The sequence below is a fragment of the Lissotriton vulgaris genome, unplaced genomic scaffold, assembly GCF_964263255.1.
Source record: "Lissotriton vulgaris unplaced genomic scaffold, aLisVul1.2 SCAFFOLD_1897, whole genome shotgun sequence".
NCBI classification, from domain to species: domain Eukaryota; kingdom Metazoa; phylum Chordata; class Amphibia; order Caudata; family Salamandridae; genus Lissotriton; species Lissotriton vulgaris.
Window position 1 is genome coordinate 172,714 of NW_028254203.1, and position 23,395 is coordinate 196,108.

The following is a 23,395-nucleotide window of genomic DNA, read 5'->3' on the forward strand; positions in this document are numbered from 1 at the left end:
CACCTGAGATTTTTATTGTAACATATTTATCTAAGATGGTTTGCAGAACAGCGATATTATCAGTGACTGATGTTTTGGTCTAAATCCTGCCTGGTATAGGGGAATCGGCTCATTTGAAAAGGCCCAATCTGTCTGTAGTTGCCAGGATACAACCTTGTACCCTTTTTGTGTATGGTTATTATAATGCTCCCCTTCCAAGATTTGGGAATGTCTCCAGTTCTAAAAATGTAGTTGGAAAGGGGGAAAAGCATCTTACTCCATTCTTTGGGGTTGCATTGAAGGACCTTAATCCGTATTTGGTCCGGACCTGTTGCTCCTGTTGTTCTTGCCTTTCTTATATGTAGTTCAATGGGAAATGGACTAGAAACTCCACAGTCTGAAGATTTTATTTCCGAGTTCCTAACAGGATGGTAGCTCATTTTTACGGTAGTATTTAATTTATATAAATTGGCCAGATAAATTTCCCATTCTGATGGAGGCACCGGGATAGTTTGTAATACTTTTTTCGAGCCTATTTCTTTCGCGATTATGTTCCAGTATGCACTTTGGTTATTTTGTTTTGCTGCTATCTGAAAAACTATCCAATTTTTATCTTGGGTTATTCTCTTATTTTTTTTCTTTTTCTCTCCTGCGTTGATTTTTCAATTTGTTTATTTCTAGCTGTCTAGTTGGTGACTTTTCTAAAAATTGTGCTCGTACTAGTTTGTTTAGATAAGTTGTATTAGTAGCTAACTTTTGTTTTTTGGTTTGTTTCTTTGTAGGTTGCATCAGCTTTTCCTGTAGTTTTTGGGTTAGTTTTTTAATCACAATTTCAAAATTTGTTATCGGATTTTCTGAGTGTATTCTTTGCAAGAGTTGTGTTGAAACAATTATGGAGATTAATTTGGTAAGAGTAGCTGAATTCCAGTAAATCCGTCTTTGAGTTGGGTTTACCAGGACTGTACTATAGCTATACATAATTTGATTTGACTGGGACGGTTGTGCTTTCCACTCTGTACTTAGCTGTAGTATCGCATGATCACTACCATCAGCAAAGTTGATTTTAAGTTGTAAAACTGATCTGAACAGATCATAGCTACAGATCATGTAGTCCTGTAGTGAGGGATTATAGTTTCCCTGTCTTGTATTTGAGGCGGGGATGTCTCCTTCTACATTGCAATTTAATATTATTCCGTTTAAAATAGGTAGTGATGCTATTAGAATCTTCCCTCTTTTGTCCGCCTTATTTTCTTTGGGAAAAAGTGGAATAGAAATTCCCAGGGCCTCATCTGTGACCCAATTTGCCAATTTCAGTATTAACTCATTAGATATTTTCCCATTAAAATCACCCATGATGAAGAGCGATGGATAACCCTGATTTTCTGTTATTTGTTCGATGTCCTTCAGGATTTCTATAGTAAGATACCCGTCACCCCCTCTCAACACAATCCCCAAGGATGGAAAACCGGAAACGGTTCTGAACTTTTGGAAGGCGGGAGGGAGTGACCCTCCCGGCCGTATTTATTAAAATATGAAAAAATCAAAACATTAAAATAACAGTTTCATATTATGTACAATTTCATTTCCACATTACAATGTTTGGCTAACCTTAACAGATTTCTAATACAAAGGTTCTCCTAGCCGAACTAACATCCTACAAAACATTTGACTTGAAATTGTACATCCTAACGTTAAGGGCCAACGGCAAGGTCGTAACCGGTGTCAGATCCCTAAACCAGAAATATCACCCTCACTTGTGAGGGGACCAACCGCACAGAGGGCGTACCTCAAGTGCATCTACCAATTTCCCTTGGACTTGACGGGGGCCCCAATGAACTCGACGCCATTTTACGGTCGTCCGAGGACTCGTGTGAGGTGTCTAAAAGGTAGCGTAAACCCCCTCCCGAACCCCACACAACTTACACATCTGCCGTCGCAGATGTCCTGGCCCCGGGAAATTCCCCAGGAGGGCCCGTAGCCCCTCCTATCCAGGAAGGGGCCTTGACCACCTTTCCTTTCCTTCCGGCGGCCTATCCTTAGACGGGACCGCCTCCCCGTTGAGGGGCCAATGGCCACCTCCCCCGAGCGCTCCCATCTGTAATGGGTGACGCCCCCCCATAGGGATCTTCCAATTATTGCTCACCGATCATGACCTTACCGCCCGACAATAAATACGACAAATCTACCTAAATAACTAAATTACAAAAACAATTATAACTATTATAAGCATGATTACTGATCAACACTAGTGCAAAATACTTTATTGAAAAACCATACTAAAAGTGACCATCTTTATTGCATATTCAAAGTATCACGACAATCATCACAACCTGCAAGAAATAGAGTTACCACATCAAAACTTTATTCAAAAACAACTAGCTGTCCTCAGGGGCTGGTGGGTGGGTCAAAATTGACTCTTCGTTCGGTCTCGAGCTCACGTGCAGCGGGAGGTGCAGCTTCAGAGCACAGGAACAAGAGGAAGCTTTCTTGGCTTGTTGCTCCTTTTATCCGTCTTCAGGGTGGGCGTAAACACGCCCCCGCCTGCCTCCGAGGGCGTGGCCGGTCGCGTCCGTGCCTAGGACAACCCACTCTAGGGCGGGAAAAGGCGCACCCCGGCTACGCCGCTTCGGGCATACCAGCCGAGACTCGCCTCCCGCCCAAGATGGCTTCCCGGGGGGATCGTAGTACTCCACCATACGTTCGGGGGGACCGAATGGTCGCCCCTTTCCATATGGCTGAGATACCCGTCACCCCCTCTCAACACAATCCCCAAGGATGGAAAACCGGAAACGGTTCTGAACTTTTGGAAGGCGGGAGGGAGTGACCCTCCCGGCCGTATTTATTAAAATATGAAACAAAATCAAAACATTAAAATAACAGTTTCATATTATGTACAATTTCATTTCCACATTACGATGTTTGGCTAACCTTAACAGATTTCTAATACAAAGGTTCTCCTAGCCGAACTAACATCCTACAAAACATTTGACTTGAAATTGTACATCCTAAAGTTAAGGGCCAACGGCAAGGTCGTAACCGGTGTCAGATCCCTAAACCAGAAATATCACCCTCACTTGTGAGGGGACCAACCGCACAGAGGGCGTACCTCAAGTGCATCTACCAATTTCCCTTGGACTTGACGGGGGCCCCAATGAACTCGACGCCATTTTACGGTCGTCCGAGGACTCGTGTGAGGTGTCTAACAGGTAGCGTAAACCCCCTCCCGAACCCCACACAACTTACACATCTGCCGTCGCAGATGTCCTGGCCCTGGGAAATTCCCCAGGAGGGCCCGTAGCCCCTCCTATCCAGGAAGGGGCCTTGACCACCTTTCCTTTCCTTCCGGCGGCCTATCCTTAGACGGGACCGCCTCCCCGTTGAGGGGCCAATGGCCACCTCCCCCGAGCGCTCTCATCCGTAATGGGTGACGCCCCCCCATAGGGATCTTCCAATTACTGCTCACCGATCATGACCTTACCGCCACAGGCCGGATAGTTGACCGGCTATCTGGACCCCCCACAACACTCCTGCCTAAAGGTCATGTTATAAACTCTTTAACCAAGCTATTAAGTCTCCTATGAGTAACTCATTCCCCACCCGGGACAAATGAACACCGTCCCCCAAATACATACTGTCCCCTTTAATACAACTATGCGAAACAGAATGCAGTGTACTTGAACGAAACAATCTACTCACTTTGTTATTAATTTTTCTTACTGAATGATTCAGAGCAGAAACCGAAATAGCCCCCCGCCATACTTTTCGTGGGATCATATGGGACCATGCAATTGTGCACCCTGGAACTCTCCTTGCCAACCAACTTACTGTGGAAAGCATCGCCTCAAGAAGAAGTCGTCTACCAGTGGCCACCAAATCGTTGCCCCCAAGATGGACTATGATTATAGACGGCGGTGACCTTGTCCGCCCTAACAAACCCTCAAAAAATGATTGAAACTGGTCAATACAGAGCCCGCCCTTTCCGTAGAAGGACACACTGTACCCGTATTCCCCAGCCACGTGAAACATGTCACCTGCTTTGAATACGTCCGCGGCACGCCTCACGTATGATTGGCCCACGACCCACACCTCCTTTTTCACAGCCGGTGATGTCTGACCGCTGGTCCCCAGGTGTCGGGTCGACTGCACAGTCCGCCCCGCCTCGTAGGCTTGCGCAACTGAAAACCAAACAAAAACAAGAAGCGTGAGTACATCATTACAGCTTCACAACATGTGCAACCGCACATACCTCTTATAACAGTTCGAGGACCAACGCCCCACACGTTTTACTTGTTCTACACTCAGACCCCTGGCTGTAGCCTCTGTAGCAGCCCCTATCCGAAAGGAATGGGTCCCAAACTCGCCGGGGTTCAAGCCCGCGGCCGAAATCGACATCGCAAGCACCCGCTGGAACTGAAACCTCGTCAGTGGGGTGGCGTCAGCGTGTCTCAACAAGGTCCCCCCCCATGATTCCACCCTTTGCGCTAAATATTCCTCTACGCAAACCACAGGGCACATGGAAGACCCGGGAATCCTTTGTATGAGTATGCAGTCCCCAATCGCACCCTGATCGGTTTTGGACCTGACAAACGAGACAGTCATCGTCTCCCCCTTGACCTGAATGTGCTCTCGGCACAGTCCCCCCATCGCATCCTGCTTGTTCTTCGCCACTAGTTCGCTTACCCGCATAGCCCCATGGAATGCTAGCGCAAAAGCGGCTCGGAATAACACTGTTTCATACCGGGATGAACACGTTGCAGGGAGTACGGATAATAACAGGGCCAACCTATCCAGACCTATCGGGTGCCTCTCATCTACTCTGCGACCCTCAAGGCGTTGCCACCCACGTAGCGCTTTTTGCACAACAAAAGACGCTGTCGGGTCCTGGATCCCATGAGCCCTTGCCATAAAGGAAATGGCGGCCCGATGCCTCTGGGCCGTAGCCACTGATTTGCCTGCCTGATGTAAAGACAGCAGAAATTTCACTACAAACTCTTCCTGGCCCCAAAGCTCCCCCCTAGCAGTCCCCAAAAAGGCCCAATAGGAACGGAACGCCCCTTCATATGCCTTCCTCGTCCTGGGTGCTAAACTCTCTCCCACGAGGTTTTGTAGTTCGGGGCACCGAGAGACCAGAGAGCTTCGGGAAAGGGTGCCGCCACCGGGTCCGCTGTGGGCAGAAAACCCCAAAAGGCCTGCATACGGAAACGAGAAAGCGCATCAGCCGCTTGGTTCATTACCCCCGGCACATGTCTTGACTTAAATAGCACATTCAATTGCATACACAATAACACAATTTCTTTGAGCAGTCTCAGAATCCATTTGCATCGTGCTGCCTGACTATTGATACACTCAACCACGGTCATGTTATCAGACCAGAACACCACAGAGTGATCTCTGAACCCCTCAGGCCAAGTTTTCAAGGCCACCAGAATAGGGAAAAGTTCAAGAAAAGCAATGTTACTTGTCAGCCCACACTCGTGCCACCATGACGGCCATTTTTGGGCCGACCATTGTGTGCCGAATATGGCACCAAAACCAATACTCCCTGCCGAATCTGTCCACAGCCCCAGCTCCTCGGAGGACACCGCCGGTTTGTTCCAGACAATTCGACCATTGAAATCCGCCAGAAATGCCAACCAAATGCGCATGTCCTGGCGAACCTCTGCCGAGAGCCTCGTGCGATGATGACCCTCCTTCAGGCCGACCATGGCTTGAGCGATCGAGCGGGAAAAGGGGCGGGCCATCGGCATTACTCTCAGGGCAAAATTCAACTGGCCCACCAATTGTTGCAATTGATGTAGTTTCACTTTAGACTCACTAATACACGTGTCAAGGGATGCCCTGAATTTTAACACTTTTTCTCTTGGTAATCGAAAACAACCTTCCCCCGAGTCGAGCTCGATCCCCAGAAACTCGAGGCAAGTCGAGGGACTCACAGTCTTACCTGGCGCCAACGGCACACCAAACTGATTCATCAAGGCACAAAATGCATTCAAAGCCTGTCCACATTCTGGATCCCCGGCTGCCCCCAGAAACAGAAAGTCATCAAGATAATGCATAACATGTTGAAAACCCGTTTTCTTCGTGAAGACCCATTGCAAAAAACAACGGAACTTTTCAAAATAGGCACAAGATATAGAGCATCCCATTGGCATACATCTATCCATGTAATAGCGACCTTGAAACATGAAACCTAGCAGACGCTGATCGTCTGGGTGTACCGGGAGCAACCGGAACGCTGACTCAATATCTGATTTCGCCATCAGCGCTCCGGGCCCCAGGCGATTCAACATGGCGACGGCCTCATCGAAAGATGCGTACCGCACCGAACACACTTCCGGGTTTATCGCATCATTCACGGAAAGACCACGTGGGGCTGACAAGTTATGTATCAGCCGAAACTCACCCGGGTCCTTCTTGGGGACCACCCCTAAAGGGGAACAAACAAAGTTAGCAACCGGTGGCACATCAAATGGACCGGCGACTCGACCTCGAGTCACCTCCTTCCCAATCTTTACCTGTACCACGGTCGTATGCTGCAAGACGGACAGTTGGTTCTTACATTCTGCTACACCCTGAAAATCCCCCACTGGGATGCGGAAACCATATGAAAACCCGTTTCGCAACACTACAGCGGAAGCATGATCCGGGTATTCATTGAGCCAAGGAATCATTGCCATGGTATCAATCGGAGTAGGTAAAGGCGCCCCTCGGACCATATCAGACCTGTTTGGCGCTTCCCCTAACACCGTTATCACCCGTTTTGGCTCTACACATGGACTCAGGATGGGATGGCTGCCCACACCCCCCACATTCATGTCTAAACTTGCATGACCCCTGGGGCCTCGTACATTTTCCCCTGTTGAAATTCCAACAAATCCCCCTTTTACCTGCGTTGCCACCCGGTTTTGAATGATAGTCGTTACCTGCACCCGTCCGAAAGGGTGTCCCAGCGTACTGACGGGAGGATTCACCCCCGCTACTTCCTACCAATGGTACTTTCAACATTCCTGTACTCTCCATTTTTGACCATGAAACGGAGTCGTAACAATCCCAAGTCAGGATTGGGTCGTGTTCTTTCGCTTTTCTAAAAATATTATCATAGCAGAACCACTGATTGCCCCCATACGCTACGGAATACTCCATGATACGTGACTGATAAATAGGCAGCTCGGTCAGCAACTCGGGCCTACGCTCGCCCATGATGGAGGTAAAAATTCCCCATGCTCTACCCCAAGTACCAATGTTTTCGTCAACCTTAAAGGCGGCCATTTTTGCGCGCCAAACACTCGGGTGCATGAGCTCCTTTTGGCTCTTAACATGCTCCATCTCATAATGGTCGGTAAGTAAAGAAAAAATGTTTACATACTTATTCGCCCAAATCTTCTCCTTAATTTCCAGTGGAACATGCTGAGCCACCTTCTCCCTTCGTGAAGGTGCAGACCCCTCCCCCGCGATCGGCAATGGCCGCTTACCTGAACCAGAAGCTGCGTTTGCCGCTGAACCTGGGCCTGTTGCATTTTCCACCGCCGGAGCCAGCGGGGTAACTGACGATGGTGCCTTTGCAGCCTCCCTAGTTTCCCGCAGTTGTCTCATTAACACCCGGGCGTCGTCAGCCGTGGCGCCCTCGCTATCTTTTCCCAACCACGCTGCCAATTGTGCTGCTAACTCGGGAGGCATATCTTCCCCGGACACGGGAGTGACCACCACGGGAATCGGATTCCCCTCCTTCGGCACCGGAGTTGGCTCTTCAAGTGGGATATCGGGAACCGGGGTTTCCCCCCCAGGTGCCCCCCTTCTGGACCTCTTGCCTCTCCCTCCGGGGACTACTCCCGGCAAAGGTCGTTTCGGTCCTCCTTCCCCGTCCTTAGCCGCCATCTGCTTCTTCAAGTCGGCTACCTCTTTCATGAGCATGCGGAGCATCTGATCGGTACTGACCCGCTTTCCAACTTTCTTGGGCATTCTCAGACGGAGTATCTGTAAGACAAAAAGAAAGATTACCACGCTCAAAATTGACTCTTCGTTCCGTCTCGAGCTCACGTGCAGCGGGAGGTGCAGCTTCAGAGCACAGGAACAAGAGGAAGCTTTCTTGGCTTGTTGCTCCTTTTATCCGTCTTCAGGGTGGGCGTAAACCCGCCCCCGCCTGCCTCCGAGGGCGTGGCCGGTCGCGTCCGTGCCTAGGACAACCCACTCTAGGGCGGGAAAAGGCGCGCCCCGGCTACGCCGCTTCGGGCATACCAGCCGAGACTCGCCTCCCGCCCAAGATGGCTTCCCGGGGGGATCGTAGTACTCCACCATACGTTCGGGGGGACCGAATGGTCGCCCCTATCCATTTTTACACCGGGGGAGGGATATAGATGTTATGAATTAGTAGATCTTTTAAGGTTTCTGGAGGGTTTGTTTCACACTTGATTTTGATACATTGATGATTCTTTGAGTTAGTTGGAATTACTTCTTGTACCCATTTGTAGTCTTCATTTAATAGGATCGCTATCCCACCTTTCGCGTGTCCCCGATCGACCTGTTCTGCAGGGATATCATATACAAAATATTTCTCCAGATTGAAGTTTTGTGTAGACCAAGTTTCTTGGAGAGCAACTATTGCTGGGGAATCTTTTGTTATTTCAGCCAACTTTTCTTTAGTTTTCCCCGCTATGTTCCAAGAGGAGATCGTAAAACCTGTGCTAAACAGAGAGTTTGTTATCCTTAGTTTGTTTATTACTGTTCAGGGTTTCCGAAATCCAGGACCAAGAATGATCTCTCTTTGTTATTTCAACACTGGGGGTTTTCTTGCTCCAGATTTCTCTATCGCCGTTCTTTATGGATACAAATATATTTTCTGTAGCATGATCTAGAAGATTGGTGGTGGTGTTAAGAGATTGATTGGATCGAAGTTTTTTGGAAGATTCATCTGGTATAGGTCTCTTTTGAGGTTCGTAGTTAAATACAAGGGCCAGATCATAACCGTATTTGTGTAAAGTGTCGCTCTCCTGCAGAATGATTCCTGGGATAACTGGACATTTTTGATTCTTGTGGAAACATAACTAGTTTTATTTCGTTACGCGCTAGAGATTGTAACGGCCGAATTTTTTGTAACAAACTGATAATTCGGCCGCGGTTGAGTGGTAGTTCATCAGACGGGAATAGGTCTATGATTTCCAGGAAATTAGACCTGGTCTCCACTGCTTGCAGATCCTTTTTCTGTGTATAGAGAATTCCTTTTGAGATCTCTGTTAACGTTGGAATTGTCGGATTGTGTCCTGAAAATTTTTTGCCTTAGGATTTAATTTACTCAGTTGATCAGAGTTCCCGGAATTTAATCAGTGACCCGACCCCTTTGATCTGACCGATCCTACATGTTTTAGGTCCTGTCACAATGTCCAGCTACGAGATATCGATCATCTGTAAGATCCGGGTGGAGGAACATTTGCTACTGGACTTGTGTGAGAACTAGCTTAAAGCGGGGATTCCAAGGAAGTTTCACTATGTAATAAAGTAACGTCAAGAATGACAACAAAGTGACGAAAGAAACATATAAAAGGCCAGGCCTCAGAGATGCAGTTAGAACACCTCCTGACGATAGCCCCGGTGTCTAATGCGATGTGCTCTCCTCTAGAGCAAATAAACTTACTCTTCGCCTTCCAACTTCCAGCGCCAGCCTCATTATTTTGATCGCTATTCTCAAGGTGAATTAGAGGTGGTTTGCACCAAGCAGCATCGAAAGTCTTGGGAGTCTCATTGCTTTTCATCAATTGGCGCACCAACGTCGGGGCCCATCAGCGACACGTGGGTCCAGTGAGAGAGGTCCTAACGACGGAGTGAACATCTAAACGATCGGGAAGTGCACCTGCCTGAAAGAGACCCTGGTCTGGCGGCCGATCAACTGAACTTCACCGGTTCCGAACGGACCTCTCTCGAGTGACCTACAGTCCTGACTGGGACCTTGCGGGAACGCTGCATCTTTGGAGTGAGAGGACAAACGGGCGCTGGAAGGGGACGCCGAAGAAACTGTCCGTAACGGTCCGGGTAAGGTCATGATATACGACAAAAGAAACTGATTGTTTGATTGTATTGAAATTGTTCGCCCGAATACTAGTATTCTGTTCTTTGAAGTCATTGGTAGTAATTGAGGTATTCCCTGCTTGCAAACAAGCGTAGAATAGGAATATTCCCTCTTTGCAGGCAGCGAAAGACAGGTAGTGCGGACCTTTGTCCACGACCTATTGAGATATTCATATTGACCACTTGTACGTCATGCCTGTCTTCTCAAAATTGTTTGATTGTTTTGGACCGGACCGTTTGTTAGAGGTCAGTCATCCAGCACCACCGGAAGGCCACCCTAACAAGTACATGTATGTCAAATATGGAGTTGTCACCGTTGCTTACAGCAAACTATGGCACAAATATACTAGAAAGGACCGGGTAAATCAGTGGCCACTGACGGGATCTTTCGATCTCGCTAAAAAAGAAATCTTAGAAACAGCCCTCTTTAAAAAGAAAACCACGCAAGCCATGCTCGACAACTACGGCCTCTGGAGAAAGGAAGCAATGCAACGAAAGAAAAGAGATGAAGCCAGGCAGGATAAAGAAACACAAAAGTCTGCTTACCAGAACTATAAAAAGTTAGAAGAGGATATCAAAGAAAGAGAACGATAAAAGAGAACCAGAAACGAAATTATCGGGCCAGTGCCTTGTTAGAACGCCTTCAACTCTGTACCCAGAGTTACCGGCTAAACAAAGAATAAACGATGACCTCTTATTGGGACCCCCGATTATCCACATGCCACCTCCTTATGCCCCTAACAACCCCATAGTACAGCAACAAGAACAGCAAGATATCAGCGGAGACGCCACAATCGTTTCCGCTCCAGTCGAGCCACTTGCACCAAGTGCCTCATCCACGAACGCATTAGTGGTAGAAGGACCAGTAGAAAAAGGGTTACCCAGGATTCCGCGATTAAGTACACACGAGCGGGCAAATATTGATAAAATAGTCAAAACCCTTGTAAATAGAAAAGAAACAGAAGGAGTATGTGACAGACATATGCAATTCTTATGACACGAGCCACAAGCGATTCTTCATTGCACGCTTCTGCTACTATGCGCTCACTGCCTATGAAGAGAAATACCAAGATGTAGGACCAGCAAGGCTAATGGCGCTTTATAGAAAAGTGGATATAGGAGATGAGAATGACAGCGAGGTAGAAGAACTCTCCTTGTCCACGTTAGAAGTATTCCGCCACCTCGTAAAACAAGGGCGGATAGATGCAGACAGAGCATCGAAGCCAGTGACTCCCCAAATGGAGAAACTGGATAACATGATGCAGATAAAAGAGGCTGCCCCGTATTGGGTCCCCCCTGGAGGACAAGGGACTCATGACAACATAAATCATCAGGACGCTAAAGGGAGGGTAGTGTACAATTGGATGTATCAGCCATGGGACAGACAGGACATCCTGACATTCCGTAAATCTCTTCCAGATTTACGGAAGAATCCCACCACCTTTTACACCGAACTAGGTACGCTTTGGGGTCCACGATAATGACACTTGCTGACATTGACTTGTTCTTTGGGTTATGTTTGCTGGCCGATGTGTGGAAGCAGATCAGGAAGTTAAAACACTCTGAATTGTTTGGTCATACCTGGGAACAACTCGACACATTAGACAAGCAACGGAATCCTGGCCAAAAACCAGTTAAAGCTATATTGGACCTCCCCGATAAAATAGTGCAGAAAGTAAAAACATTGATAACAGAGAAAAAGATAGACTGGTCCATAGTGACAGCATGCCGCCAGAAACCTCAAGAGGATGTCTCCGAGTATTTCTCGAGATTCTAAACAGTGTTCTCCGACTACAGTGGACAGGACATGTCCACTGCGACAGGACACCATTTATTCGTGCAGAATTACGTTAAAGGACTACTACCGGAGGTATCCCAGAAATTACAGACTTGCGAAAGTAGTTGGGCAGCCTCTAAGCCAGCGGCTATTCTCCAAATGGCTCAGTACTATGAGCATCAGAAAACCGAAAATGACAGGGCCACAGAAAAGAAAGACTTTAAGGAAAGAGTAATGATAGCCCAGATCCAAGGGGTGCATACGGGACGGTAACCATATAAAGGAAGTTACTAACAGAATATCCCTAGAGTACAGCCTCCTAGAAATTACTCAGTGACACCGTATGTACAACGACAGGACTTGGGACAAGACCAATGTGCATTCTGCAAGGAATACGGGCACTGGAAGTCTCAGTGCCCAGCCTTATTAGGAGCTAGTAAAGGCAGAGGGATGAGAGAAATGCCACATGAACAGGGAGGAAGAGGACGTGGAAGAGGGTATGCGAGCGAAGTTAGTGAAGGAAGGCCAGGATGTGTTTCAAAGATCACCAATGTCAATGGCGTTGGAACCACCATTGGTATATTCAATTTAGCTGCACCTCTAACAAGAACTTCCTCAAAGGTGTTGATGTCATCAATTGGTGAGGAACATGGTTAAGGAGAGTCCGACAAGGTGGAGAATAGTTCCTGGGGGAAGCGGACATATGCCCATGGTGATGACGGCGGGAACACAATATTGATCTGTGGTGAGATCTGTAATGCCAACTAGAGTGTTGTGATCTAGTAGGAGAACACCCAGATAGATGATGGCCATGGAGAGAGTGTTGGTGCGTCCTTGAGCGCAGTCTCCTAGTAACTGGAGAGGGAGGCACCTTGGAAACTGGAGGAGGTGAAATGATAGATGCCAGTAGAGCTGGTGGTGGCAAAACTGGAGACTATTGAGCCACAGAAGGTGAAGAGGTTGGTACTATCGGTGGCACAGGAGCAGGCAGAGCAGGCGAACGGGGAGAAGAAGATACCAGTATGAGAGAAGATGGTAACTCTAACAGAGATGGAGACCTGGTGTGAGAATCTGATGAGGAATAGATTCTCCTTCTTTTGGAGGGTTTCTAAGGTCTCCTCGACCTTGATGGCCTTCTCGACATCAATCTTTGTAGTCGTCGACTCTCTTTTGACATTGATAGGCTTCTTGATGTAGACCACTCCCGTCGATATTTGGCTCTCGACGTCGAACATCTACCTCTTGGCGATGGTGAGTCTGAGTCTCTCGACCTCGAACCATCTCCGGACGTCGAGAGGCGGTGTGAAGAAGGTCTCCACATCACTCGCGTGAATCTTGACGTCTAGCGAAGACGTTTATACAGCGTCGAGCCAGTCATTGACAGCGAGTATGTCGGCGCCATACCTCCTCTCGACATCTACCGCCTCGAGGTCGAACAATTGTGTTTTCTTCCTGAAAAACGCCTCTCAGACCTCCCACGACCACTGGAAGCTGACTGAAGAGCTCTGGTGGAAGAATTACCTTTCCCTTGCTAGGAGGTGCCACTGGCTTCTTGCTGTCATCTTCATTCTTTCTTTCCTTGAAGGCAAATTTTCTCCATGTCACGCAGGGTTCGCCTGGTGAAAGTCTTGCAAATGTCACAGCAGGCAGGAAGATGTGAGGATGGTAGACAGAGGATACAGACCTCATGGAGGTCTGTATTGGCTTTTTCCCTGCCACAGCGAGGGCATTTGTCAAATAAAGAAGGCATTATAAGCAGAAAAAAACTGTTTTCCTGTAAGGAAAACACTTCAATCAATGGAGAAAGACTAAAGACATCGAGTGAAGCAAAAATCACTGAAATTTAAAGTTATATTTTGAAGAGAAAACCAAAAAAAAGGTCGAGTTCAGTGCTCCAAGTGTCTTGTCAGCAGGAGCTGGAAAAAATAACTGAGGTAACTGCCTAGGGCAGAGCATGATGGGATATTGGAGGTCACACAGTTCTTAAAGACACAGTCTCCTTTTTTTTCTTTACTTATAATGGAAGCCTATGGCTACATTGCCCTGCATTTCATCTCGCTCTCTCTCTCTCTCATAGCAAAAGGGTTTGTAAAGGTTTTTTACAGTGACCTTACAAAGTAATTCATGCTTTAGGTGCATACTTCCTTGGATGCTCTCCTTTTGCCCCTTCAAGATGAAGAATTTTGACCTCTGTTACCCAATCTTTTAGGCTGCATTATGACTTTCTTAAACTTTGCAAGTCCTTCATGAAGAAAGGTGAACTTCAGCATTTAAGAAGATATATTGGAAAAAGTGCTCAAGGGTCCCTGCAGGCAGGCAGGACTATTCAATGCTTAGGACTATACATGGAAATCTCCTACGAGAGAGAGTCATTGTCTTGGCGGTGCTTCCTTGACTACAGCAGCAGCAGAATGATGTTGAGAACCTTTGTCCTTTAGAGTTTTTTGACTATTAAAAGTTGCAGTTTTTATTGAGGCAGCAGATGTTGTCTTTTCCAGAAGGGGCCTCTGCTATAGACCTTAAATAGAACTCTGGAAAGCTCTTTTTTCCAAAACCCACAAATTTAAGTGCGCCTGCTTCAGTGTACATATGCTGAAGTTCCTCAACTGTTTTATAATCAGAGGGAAGAACCGGAAAGGTCATACATTTCCGTTGGTTCTGCAGAGTCAAAGATATTAGTTTTAACAATGAAGAACATCAAATGGTAAGCCCCTGGCAGACGTCTTGAGCCAGAGAAGCATGTAATTGGCAAGACATGAGGTACCACAGGAGCAGCGGCCAGCCAGGGGTGGCATGGACATGGTAGGAGAAACACTCATCCTCTGCCACTGTAGAGGGTGAGAGCTTTTCTGTACAGGGTTGTGGATCCAGTGAAGGAGATATGTGAAGAATATGTCTCCAAATTCTGACCTTCTCATGATAGGTCAGCATGTGGCCTCTCAGAGTAAGGGAGATTTCTAGTAGACTGATGCCCTAAATATTGACAGGGACTGCCAAAGCAAAGAGATGCCAGAGGAGAGGTGCCTGAAACCCTTGACAATGACTGCCTCGATGCCGAAGATCTCAACTTTGAACGGAAGAGAAAACACTAGAAGGAACCCCCTGAGGGCTCTGAGGACCGACTTGAGGGACCAGAGGAAGATCAGACCTGGTCAAACCAGGAAAAGTAGTAGAGGGAAATTGCACACTTGCACCTCTGAAGATCGCAAGGCTTAACAGACAAATGCTTCGCCCTATGGTGAACTCCCTCTCTGTCCCTGATGCACATGTATAGCATATCTTGCGCTTTGTTATGGAATGAGAACCTAGAAGGCAGACTACACACATACACTGTATTGGCCCTTCAGGACTTCTTTCCTCCGCATGAAGGGCATTTACCAGACAGAGGTGAGGATGAATACATCAGTAAAGAAAACCAGGAAAATATGTGCGAAATACTCCAGGAAAATGATGAGAACACGTCAAAAGATTGAGTGAAACCAACCTCCCCCACCCCCACAAAAAAAGGTTTTCACTCAAAATAAGCTTTGGGGATCCTTCTCAGGTGAGCTAGAAAAAAACTGCATCACAGATCCTGCTCAGCATTATTGGAAGGGTATCTGCCTAGTAGGCTTCCTTAAAAAGAGCAGCGTCTATTTAGGAGTATATTTGCTTAGCTTATTAGAGTCCCCCATTTTCTTTCCGGGTTAAAAAAAAGACCATTTTATTTAGAGGCGTTTTCAGCTACATATGCTGAGTTTTTAATCTGCCTGGCTGCAATTATTTTATAAAACCAAACAATTAGAGGATATGCAGAAAATGTTGGTTCGGATAGGAATTTTTCTTTTTATACGTAATATTTTTTTAAAAGGGTATTCAAGAAATCCTGCTTGTGAGAGGAGATATTCTACTGTTTATGGAGATTAGAAAGAATCCCCTGGCATAGAACTGTATTTAGCCAACAGGTCACTCGTTTATTAACTGTGAGGGAGTTGATATCTTGCTCTCCCCCACTTACTAATCCAGTTTCCAACAGGCAACAGAGGTACGATGCCTTAAAAGCAAATAGTATGCATAGCAAATAGACATACAGGTCCTACAAATGGATTTTGCATGCATAATGCCACATCACGCAGGCCAGTAGCTCATTAAGTTATATGTTCACCGCTGAAGTCTGATATGATCCTCAGCAGGGTTCCCTGAAGTCAGACCTGGAGGGCCGGATCCAGACCAGGTTTTTTTTTTTACAAATCTCCATTTAGATAAATGCAGGCATTTTAAAAAATCTGGCCTGGATCAGGCCCTTCAGGACCGACTTTGGAGAACCCTGATCTACAGCTAACGAGCCCAGTCCGAGTCGGCTACCTTAGCACCCATCCATCTGAGATTGGTAAACGGAGTACCTTTAAGCTGGGTAATAGTGTCATCCATAGCATAAGCATGGTATACAACGCTATGCAAAACAGATAGTTAATCAAAAACAATGAATGATTTGATTAGCTGGCTGTGTATTTTGTTGACATTTAAGTCGGTAGAAAACAGTGTTTCTAAGGATTTTACATTATCACTTTGAAATGAAATACAGGACCTACGGTTGTAAATTGAAACTGGACTAATGAATCAGTAAATAATAACGCGCGTACCTTTTCCTGTTTTCTTCATTTCCATTATCACGGGCATGCATTGCCATTTTGTAGCGTCCAAGATCTGGAGGAGTTCTTGTGATTGACATCCCTGCTAACTTAATCCTGAAAACGATAAAACATAGATTCGATATATATATATATATTTTTTAGAATACTGACCCACAAAATAACAGCCACAATGATTTGTTAAGCACATTTAAAAAAACCTGTGTTTAATATTAAAAATGGTAAAGGTCAGTACCGACCTACAAAATATTGCAAACTGCTATATCAGGGTGGAGAACACCCAGGACATTGTGATCACTGCAGAATCGAGCAGAAGTGCATACCTGCCAGCACCCTCCATTTTCTCTTAAAAGATCTTGTACAGGAAGAGGAGCTCTCGCTGGGATGTGGTCTTGCTGAGGAAGACAGGTGCTGGAGGCTGGCGCCATGGGCAGTTGGAAGGATGAACCCCCTGACTGCCCCCAGAACTCTGAACTGTGCCACTGATAGAGTCCAGGAACAGTGAGAGAAAATCCTGGGTTTATGTGCAAGGAGGGATGCCCAGAAGAGGAAATTCCGGTGAAAGGCTAGCGCAGTGACCCAGTGAAACCTGCTCCTTGCGGAGTACATTCTCTGGGGCACCAAGAGGTTGCAGGAGACTGCTCCCAGTGGCTAGGGCTGGCCACCAGGAGCAAAAAGAGGCAAAGATTGTTGAAATCGGTCACACAGGTCGGGATATGCCCCCCAAAAGGTAGGCGAACTTTGACCTCCACTGGATCTTCAACGAAGCACGTGGGGGCTTCACTGCCGGTCTCCGATGTGGCTCCAGGGTGGGTCAGGTCCCAAGGGCTGCTCCCAGAGGAAGACAAAGATGGGGATCGGAGTTGCGGTGCCCGCGAAGTGCCCCGACGAGAGGAAGCCAGGGAGCAACGTCACGCTCACGTGAAGATGCCTGGAGGCCCAGGATCCCAACCCTAGGACCCAGCCAAGAGAAAGTCGAGGAACGCCGTAGCACCCCTACCCCTGTGAAGGTGCCTGGTGGTCCAGGATCCAAACATTGGGTCTCAGCAAGGTGGCGGAAGTCAGGGAGCATCGTTGCGCTCCTTGTGAAGCAGCCTCATAAGTCTGCCGGCCCGCCTGCCTAGCACGCGTCTGACCACACGAGCAGGCCGACCAGAATGGAGGGTCGGCTCCCACAGAAGCATATGTTGGTGCTGTTCAGGCAGGGACCAGTGATAGCTGCCAGGGATGGGCTCCCCTAGCTAGTGTCCAACTTACCCCTGCATGGGGGGCCCAGGTAAAGTACAGGACGCGGCTTGAGTCCGCCAGTCATATCAACAATCTCGCTGGCGCAGCAGGAGAGCCGATGCTCAGATATGCACGCTCATGAGGAAGAGCCCAATAAAGGCCTGGGGGGCATGGTCCAGCTGCTAGTTGTCGGAGTGTGGTGACCCCAGGAAGATGGGGTCACCATCATTTGAATGCAGCGTACACTCCCCCAGCACAGAAGTGGAAAGTCCCCCACTAAGTCTCTGGGGACTGAAAATAAATAACCCCGGAAAGGGTTCATCCATGTTTTCAAGCCTACCTAATGCTGGAACTTTTGTTCTTCAGCTGGGAGCTGATGATTAGGACTACACTGAGGTGTGGGAGGCTGAATGTGAATTGTCATAGTAGAGACATCCCATAGTGGTAGAAGGATGTAATTGCACATGAGATGCCTTTACGTAATGGTGTTCTTTTTGGGGACTGGAGGTCACGTGCAATATGTGATGTTATAAGTGAACTGGAAATATGTTGTCCGCAATCTTGCCAGGGTACCTGATTGTAATTGCATAGTCATGTGTATTTAAATGTTCTGCCTTTAAGGGGTGGCTGTGATTGACTGGCATGTACATGTTACCAGATATGATAAGTACCCCTCATTCCAAGGTATGCTTAAACTTGTATTCCTGCTACTGCATTAGTTAAACAACCAGACTGTTAGCCACTGTGATTTAAGTGGCTATACTGTATGGACAGTATTAGGTGATCTCAGTCAGGGTTATGTGTCACTATGGCAGGTGTACCCATTATAAATGCTTGTTGAAATAATAGGGTGGACAGCCACTTGGGAGGTGCCAGTAGGATAAGTTACTTACCTGTAATCCTAGTTCTCTTCCAGGGGTATCCTCATCAATAGTCAGAAGCACTGAATATTCCCGCCCATGTGCGGGACCCCGGAAACAATATAAAAATATATATGTAAAAACACATATCTCGCTCCCCATACATGTACATACATATATTATTTTTCTCACACCAATGCAGCTCCAAAACTGAGGCTAAAACAATGTAAACACATGTACGTGTACTGCAATTAGTAAGGAAAAAAAACCACATTAGGTCAAATTTCCCTTGAACTTTGTGTTTTAATGAGTAAAACCACTCATAAATCCTGAAAATTGCTTATAAATAGACATTGTTAGCCCTCAGGCTGCATTGTAAAACAATAGCATAGAAAATGAAACCATTTTTAACAAAAACTGGCACCGTGCCTTTAAGGCAGCCCTGACCCCAGGCTTCCCATCATGCCTCAGGGGAGACAGTTAGGTCAGTTGTTCTTTGCATAACCCTGAAGACAGGTATCAACCATAAGATTGCAATAGTACCGAATCTCATTTACCTGGGGAGGCGGGTGGGTTGCTTATAACTTTGATGAGGATACCCCTGGAAGAGAACTAGGATTACAGGTAAGTAACTTATCCTGCTCTTCCAGGGGATCCTCATCAATAGTCATAAGCACTGAATAGAATAGCAAGCCCACCAACCACCTGCAGGTAAATGAGAAGTACATGACCCAACCATACCATATCATAACAGCCAATAACTCAGCTGCTAAACAGACTCCTCAGGGAGGCCTGGCCTACCTGGGTATCTGCTCTTGTGTCCGAATCTAGACAGTAATGTCTGGTAAATGTATGGACAGACCTCCAGGTCGCCGCTTTACAAATCTCAGACATGGGCACATTCTGTAGGTAAGCTGTCGTGGCAGCTCTACCTCTAGTGGAATGCGCTCTAGGGGTAAACCCGAAAGGTTTTTGCGCCAATTGGTAAGCAAGTTTGATACACGAGATGATCCATCTGGAAATGGAACGTTTCGATGCTGCATGACTAGTTCTGATCGATCCATAGTTAACCAGTTCAAAGCTGCGCAGATTCCCCTCTGTGCGCTGACATTTTCAAAATCCCATGTTATGTGACAAGGTCAACTCGTCATAAGCACAGGGCAGGTAAAACCCATGACGAGTTGACCTTGTCACAAGCGTGGAAGTGGTTAATAAATAACTGATCAGAATGTCGAATCGACTTGGATCTGTCCAAATAGAACTTTAAAACCCTTTTCAGGTCCAATGAGTGTAAAGCCCTCTCAGCTGGAGGAGAGGGATTGAGGAAGAAAGTGGGCAGAGAGATCGACTGATTGACATGAAAATCTGACACCACTTTATGCAGGAAAGAAGGGTGCGTTCTCAGCACTACTCTATTCAAATGAAACACTGTATATGGTTCTTTGATACAGAGGGCCTGAATCTCGCTCACCCTGCGGGCTGACGTAATCGCTACCAAAAAAGCCGCTTTCCAGGAAATGTGCTGTAAAGAACCTTTATGAATGGGCTCAAAAGGAGGGCCCATCAACTTTGATAGTACTAGGTTCAGCTCCCAGGGAGGAGAAGGAGGACGTACAGGAGGGTACACCTTTTTCAGACCCTGCAGGAAATCTTTTACTGCTGGCAACTGGAAAAAAGAGGTTTGTGAAGGTGATCGCCTATAAGGAGTTATAGCGGCTAAATGCACCTTAATGGAGTTAAACTTCAAACCTGCTTTAGCCAGGTACAACAAGTATGGAAGAACGGCTTCTTCCTGACTCTTCACCGATTGTGACCATTCTGCATGCACCATATATAGAACCTCTTCCACTTGCATGCGTAAGAATGTCTTGTGGAAGGACGTTGTTCTTCTCTCAGAATGGACATGCAGTCTTGTGGCAGTTCTAGATGGCCGTACTGAATGACCTCAGGAGCCATGCTGTCAAGTTCAGTGACAGAAGGTTGGGATGGTGAATCCTCCCGTTCATCTTCGATAACAGGTCCGGCCTGCATGGAAGCCTCTTGTGAGGAGACACTGACAGGTGAAGGAGGTCCGTGTACCACCATTGCCTCGGCCAGTCGGGGGCAATCAGGATCATTGTTGTGCACGAGTGGCTCAGCTTGCTCACCACCTTCGGGATCAGCGGAAGGGGTGGAAAGGCGTACACAAATTCCCCTGACCAGTCGATCAAAAGAGCATTCCCTCTCGTTCCTGGTCGGTAGAACCTTGAGGCGAAGCTTGGGCATTTGCTGTTTACGTCGTCCGCGAAGAGATCTATGGAAGGACGACCCCAAGACTGGAAAATGTCTTCTAGCACTTCGTCGTTGAGGACCCAGTCCTCTCTGTCTTCGAAATGCCGACTTAGTGCGTCCGCCCTCCCGTTCTGCTCTCCTGGGAGGTGGACTGCTTGAACAGACAACTTGCGAGCCAGAAGACAATGCCAGATGCGCTGAGCTTCCAGTGATAGAGTCCTTGAGTGTGTTCCTCCCTGCTTGTTCAATTAGTACATCATGGTGGTGTTGTCCGTTTGTACTAGAACCATTTCCTCCTGAAGCGAGGGAAGGAACGCTTTGAGAGCCAGGTGGACTGCTCAATTCCAGCAAGTTGATGTGGTAGGTGCTTTCTTTGGACGACCACAGACCCTGCACTTGGAGGGGTCCCATATGCGCCCCCCAGCCTTGTAAAGACGCGTCTGTGATGATCGTTTGTGCAGGAGGAGGTTGATGGAAGAGAACTCCCACCTGCATGTTCTGCTTCTTTGTTCACCACGGGAGGAAGATCGAGCTACCTCCAACAAAGTGATCTGATCGTCCCAGCGATCTGATTGCTGGTCCCATTTGTCCTCCAGATCCTGCTGAAGAGGACGCATCCGAAGTCTGGCGTTCGGTACTAAGAAGATGCATGAAGCCATCGACCCTAAGAGGGAGGCTATCTTTCGCACTTTCTGAGTCCTGTTGCGAAGAAGTTGCTGGCACTTGAGCGTTATTGAAAACTGTCTCTCCTCCGAAGGAAACACTTTTCCTACCTCGGAGTCTAGCAGAGCTCCTAGGAAGTGAATCTTCTGAGTGGGTTGGGAGACAGACTTGCTGTAATTGACATGCAGACCTAGACGCTGACAGAGTTCTATGCATGTCTGGAATTGATTCCTTAGGTTGTCTGGAGTAGGACCTTTCAACAGCCAATCGTCTAAGTATGGGTATACAAACACACCCCTGCGGCGTAGAGCTGCTGCCACCACTGCGACACACTTCGTGAACACCCTGGGGGCTGACTTCAACCCAAACGGCAGGACTTTGAACTGGTAGTGGGAGGTCCCCACCCGGAATCGAAGGAATCTCCTGTGATCGGGCCGTATCGGAACATGAAAGTACGCATCTTGAAGGTCCATCGAACACATCCAATCCCCCTTCCTGAGATGTGGATATATTTGGTGAAGCGCCAACATGCGAAACTATTCTTTTCTGACATGTAGATTGAGTGTTCTCAAGTCCAGAATGGGCCTGTATTCCGCCTTTAGGCCCTTTTTTCTGACCAGAAAATACTTTGAATATACTCCTTTCCCCCTTTGAGCCACCGGCACCCTCTCGATGGCTGATTTTTCGAGGAGTGTCGCTACTTCTTTCTTTAACATTTGTAGCTGGTGGCTTGACGTTGACATCGGAGGAACGGATGGAGGTAGACGATGGAAACGAAGACAGTACCCATTCTGCAGCGTAGACAACACCCATTGGTCTTTTGTAATGGCCTGCCACTCTGACCTGTGATGCGCAATGCTTCCCCCCACTGGAGTGGACAACGGCGCTGGGGGAAGTGAAGACTCATTGCTTCTGCTGAGGCTTATTGAAGCTGTTGCCTTGGCGCTGATTTCAGTTTCCTTTGGAATTGCGCTTTCCTTTATATTGCGACTTTTGTTGGCCTTGCTGGTTCTGGCCCTTCTGCCAGTGAGGGGTTTGAACCCTCTGCTTCGAAGAGCCCTTGTTGTCTGAACGGAATTTCTTCCGGAATTCCTTTTTCTTTTCAAGCCCCACGGCTTTAAGGGTGTCTAACTCCGTCTTCATCCGTTGCATCTCCTCATCAGCACTCGCCCCAAAGAGAGATGTGCCTGAAAAAGGAAGATTTAGTATTCTGGCTTGAGCCTCGGGTTTCAATGCTGTTAGGCGCAACCACGAGGATCTCCTCGCTGTGATTCCATGCGCATAACCATGCGCAGCCAGCGTTGCTCCATCTGCCGCCGCCCCTATAATCTGATTGGAGACTTGACTGGCCTTCATCAGAATCTCCTCGAAGTCCTTTCTATCTTCCTGAGGAAGTTTTTCAGAAAACCTCTGAAGCGAGTCCCACAGAGATCTATCATACCTGCCCAGCAGAGCTTCCACATTGGAGACCTTGAGGAAAGAAGCTGAGGTGTTACATACTCTTCTCCCCCATGAGTCTTGTAGCTTGCTGTCCTTATCCGGCGGTACCGTGGATGAGGAGGCCACCGCATTGGATTTTTTAGCCGCCGCAATGATTTCTGAATCTGGCGGCGGATCGGACTTGAGGAACAGAGGATCCTCTTCAGGAGGGCGATATTTCTTGAGAATCCTTGCTGGGACTGACTTCACCGTCGCCGGAGTCAGGAAGACTTCATTCACCGGATCCATGATACCCGGGACCAACGGCAATAAGGGTTTGGGTGCCGTTCTTTGCTGCAGGGTTTCGAAGATGACCATCGTCTTGATCTGCGGAGCTGTCATAGGCACTCCTAGCTTCAGGGCTACCCTGCCCAAGATGTTTAGGAACAAGAAAATATCCTCTGTTGGAGATATTCTCGAGCGTGGACTGTTTGTTAGGGTCGGAGAGT

The 23,395-nt window shown here is 47.5% G+C and overlaps 1 protein-coding gene across 1 annotated transcript in view; it reads right to left on the minus strand.

The window, feature by feature from the left end:
• Positions 1-23,395, minus strand: part of LOC147659643 (beta-1,4-galactosyltransferase 3-like) — a 302,447-nt gene that overhangs the window by 50,310 nt on the left and 228,742 nt on the right. The window contains exon 4 of the mRNA XM_086951582.1: positions 16,438-16,542. Coding sequence (XP_086807708.1) covers positions 16,438-16,542 — 105 coding nt within the window. The remainder of the gene's footprint in view (positions 1-16,437; positions 16,543-23,395) is intronic.